This window comes from Lycium barbarum, chromosome 4, assembly GCF_019175385.1.
Source record: "Lycium barbarum isolate Lr01 chromosome 4, ASM1917538v2, whole genome shotgun sequence".
Classification (NCBI taxonomy): domain Eukaryota; kingdom Viridiplantae; phylum Streptophyta; class Magnoliopsida; order Solanales; family Solanaceae; genus Lycium; species Lycium barbarum.
The window spans coordinates 32,771,373-32,775,584 of NC_083340.1; the positions used below are offsets into that span (position 1 = coordinate 32,771,373).

The 4,212-nt window shown below is 43.8% G+C and overlaps 1 protein-coding gene across 1 annotated transcript; it reads right to left on the minus strand.

The window, feature by feature from the left end:
* Positions 1 to 736: 736 nt before the first annotated feature.
* Positions 737 to 2,455, minus strand: LOC132637382 (uncharacterized). Its single transcript, XM_060354477.1, has one exon. The coding sequence runs from the start codon at positions 2,453 to 2,455 to the stop codon at positions 737 to 739; it is 1,719 nt and encodes a 572-aa protein (XP_060210460.1).
* Positions 2,456 to 4,212: the final 1,757 nt, after the last annotated feature.

A 4,212-nucleotide genomic window follows, 5' to 3' on the forward strand; every position in this document is an offset into this window, starting at 1 on the left:
TACACAAAAGAGCTTAAATTGCAAATTTAGCCTTAATTGAAATAGACCAAGAAATTGGCTATTTCAATTATAGCCATAATTAGCTAATCAATTGATTATTTCAATTGTAGCCGCAATTGATCATATGATGAACAATTTCAAATATAATCACATTTAAGTTATTTAATCAATTACGATTCATTTAAAAATTGCCAATGCAAATTGATTATTCTGAAATTAAAAATTTGAGAAGTAAAGTGATTATTTATTTAATTAATCAAAATTCTTGAATTAAATGGAGTAAAATTCAAGAATTTAAACAATTAATTGAATAATTGTTTTGATTCATTTCCTGATTAATCTTGACAAAAACTTTAAAATTAATAATAATATATGTAAATTATTTTTAAAATGACTTATAATATATATTTGAAGTTATTTTGCCAAATTAAATTGAAAAATATTATCGAATAATTTTTATAAAATCATTTTGATTTATAAAAAATCCATATTTCACTCCATTTTAAATAAAAGAATCTCGGGTAATTAAATAAATTATTGGGTGTCCAAAATTAGCTAGGTGTCAACAACCTCATCAATATCAAAGATGAAATTTGTGAACTTCCCTTTCAAACCACGCCCCGAAGCTCAACCAAGTGTCACAATGCACACGAGATCTCTACTTGGTACTGTATCATCAATCCAAACCCTCTAACTAAAAAAGTCTGAGTTTTAATAGTCGCAAGCCTTCTCTCAGCTAAGATTTGACTCGTAAGACCACGCAATCAGGCACCTCTATCTTGACATCAGGTTTTATCTCAACCAAAGCAGCAAGGAAAGTTTCTTCACCTTTCTTCAAGCCTTTCTCAACAGAAATAGCAGAAATAATGGGGCTCTTGTACTTACTTAATTTTTCTGCCTCGCCATATGGATGAACAGCCTTTATGAATCCCGCCATCTTTTCCTGCATCACCATGACTCCGTCCAAGTAGGGCATTGGAACAAAGCAGTTCTTCCTCAAGAAATCGATTCCGAGTATCATATCGAAATCTCCTAACGGAATCACCATCAAACTGTGCTTTCCAGCCCAAGGTCCAGCAAGTACCCTCACGTCATATGCCATACCTTCAATCAGTTGGGCCACCTGGTTCACAGTTTTATTATAATTCGGGCTCTTTGTTAATCTAAGTCCGAATCTGGCAGCAACTTTGACATCGATAAAAGTGTGAGTAGCTCCAGTATCCACCATCGCCACTAACACTTTATCGTCAACTTTCATCTCAATGTGCAGTAACGAGGAATGAGGATTTGTAGATGACTCCCCCACCGCGTTCACTAATGAAATATGATTGTTCAAGAGTAAACCAAGTGGGTTTGCCAAAACAACAACTACACCACCTTCCCCATTCACATTTGCATTCCCCGCAAGCATAGCATTCACCCTTTCACGATTTGGACAGCTTTTGGCCAAATGAGCCCCTCCACAAGTCCAGCAACCTTTGTCACCCGCTGAATTTTTCCTGTTCTTTGAATTTCCAGCATCCGCAACAGCCTTTCCTTTGTCAGCACCTTCTTTCCGCTCTTCCTTCCTCCACTCCCACTTCTTTTCAGTCTTTTTCTTGGACTTAGAAGAAGTGGGAATTTCAGATGGAACACGTGTTGAGCGAAAATCCACCAACGAATCTGCCGCTGCAATTGCACTTGGGAGATATTTCACGTTCTGTCTCCTAATTTCGTTTTGGGCCCATGCTTGCATCCCAGAAATGAAGTTGTGCAATTTATCTTCATCCGACATATTTTGGATGTCTAACATCAAAGAAGTGAATTCCTTGATATAGTCACGAACAGAACCTGATTGCCTCAATCTTTTCAAGCGATCCCTAGCAATCCAAGATGCATTGCTAGGAAGGAACTGGTCACGCATTTCCTTCTTCAATTTGGCCCAAGTATCGATCCTTGGCCTGCCAGCACTCATATCGTCCGCATCCCTGGTCCTCCACCACAGTTTCGCATCACCAGTCAAGTACATAGTGGTGATACTTAACTTGTCATTTTCAGCAATACGGGCAGTTGTGAAGTACTGTTCCATATCCCACAGAATATTTTCCAATTCCTTTGCAGATCTTGAACCAGTAAAGGCTTTAGGTTCAGGGATCTTCACCTTGGAACGCTCTGCTTCATGGCCTGCATTAGCACCAGCAGCCATTGCCCTTCGCAGCACTACCACTTCCAAGTTTAGAATTTCGTTTGCCTTCTTCAGATCCTCGATCTGAACCAAGGCTTCTTCACGGAATTCATCATATCCCGTTGTTCTTATTGTCATTATCTCACGAAACTGAGCAAGTTCCGTATTCAAGCCCTGAATGCGACTAATTATAGACGTCACATCATCGGCGTTTTCAGCCATCCCCACCAGCGCCTCCAGGGCAGCCACTCTGTCCTTCAGTTCATTGTACGTACTACTTCCGCCAGCCATCGTGCCACGAACGTAGCCACGCTCTAATACCAGTTGTGACGGGGGTGATTTTTTTTTCTCTTCTGTGTCACCACCGCCCGGCAGTCAGCGTCACAGCCAACTTCAGCCTTCGTACACACGCTCACTTTTTAACACTTAGATTTAATTTCACGTCAATCACAATGAAGGGGACACACACAATTTACGGGCAACGCCCAACCTTTTTATTATCTCTCAGATATACAAAAGGACTCACGAATTTGGAGGCTTACAAAACTGACTTTGCCTTAGCCAAATTCTCCCTACTTATACACACATGTCAGGGGCAGTTACAAGGGTTACAAGGGGGATAGACGTGTCTGGCATGTGCCAGCAGTTACATTAGGATAATGGCCTACAGACTCTAGGCCTAGTATTTCGCCCCATGTGGGCAAAGCTCTCGAGCACCGTGCAGCACTATCGCGCATGCGCCGCGCGCATGGCCCTTCTACATGTGCTGCGCGCGTGCCTTAGCGTCAAAAGTCGTGCACAGCTGTCGCGCATGCGCCGCGCGGATGGCTCTTCTGCATGTGCCGCGCGCATGCCTCGCTCACGTGCCGTGCACCTGCCTCGCTCATGTGCCTCATAGCTTCGCCCAACACTTAGAATATTTTTCGCCCATCTTCATGCCAATGTCATGCCGATACCATGCCAACCCTTTGCCTTACCCGTCTGCCTTGGCCCCAGCCAGCCCATGCCAATGCCCATGTCTACTGGTGCCAACCCACTGTTTGCACGCATGCCCGTCTGGTGCCATGCGCCTGCCCGTGCCACTGACATTCGTCAAGCTGCTTTGCCAACACCCAATCACCTTGACTTGGCTGCACACCATGCCATCGGCATGCAACCCCACACATTGCTTCCAACACCCACATAGGCCAATATCAAGGGGCAATGTACAAGCCCTTGACATTTCCCTCGCCCGCATGCATCTAGGTTAGAACTTGGGGGTCTAACATTGGGGTATAATGAACCCAATATGAGTAATGTAGAATGGGTGTTTGAAACCCAATTAAGCCATAAGAAGAGTCCTTGAGAAAAGTAAAGTCCGAACCAAGATGGGAGGTGTAGCAAGTGTTTTGAAATACCTTTCCATTAATACAAGGATCAGGTCAGAGCTATGTACAAAAAGATATGCACGTTTTACTAAAGAGCTATTAGTGGTGCTCGTCCACGGGTATGCAACGCGTGCAGACTGACGTCCTGTCACGACCCAATTTAACTAAGTCGTATGGGCACCTACCTGTCACGGCCCAACCGGAGGGCTATGACGGACACCCAGAAGCTGACCTCCTAAATGCCCAAGACATACGTAACCTACCTGCTCATGCTCATTCTGGGCCACCTGAGGGCACCCACAACATATTCTGCTGACTGATAGATATCATAAAATTGAGGGTCACAGCCCTCAAAAGATATATATACAAGCACCACTAAACTGAACTGGGGCACAAGCTAACAAGGCTACCCGATAAAACTATGTAACCAAACATGTGTTGAGCGGGCCACACTGTCTGACTGAATATAAGCGTCTATGAGACTCTACTAACACACTGGACATGCTATGGACTGGACAGGGCCCCTGCCCTATCCATATACTTCAAAACATATACCTAGTCTAGACGGTAGCTCCGGCAAGAGATTAGTGGTCCGCTACCCAGCTGAAGAAGCAGCCCAAGGATGCGATCTGTCTTCCTGGATATCTAAACCTGCGGGCATGAATGCATCCCTCCGACCAA

Coding starts and splice junctions, on each gene's coding strand:
- LOC132637382 (XM_060354477.1), bottom strand. CDS start 2,455: ATGGCTGGCGGAAGTAGTACGTACAATGAACTGAAGGACAGAGTGGCT.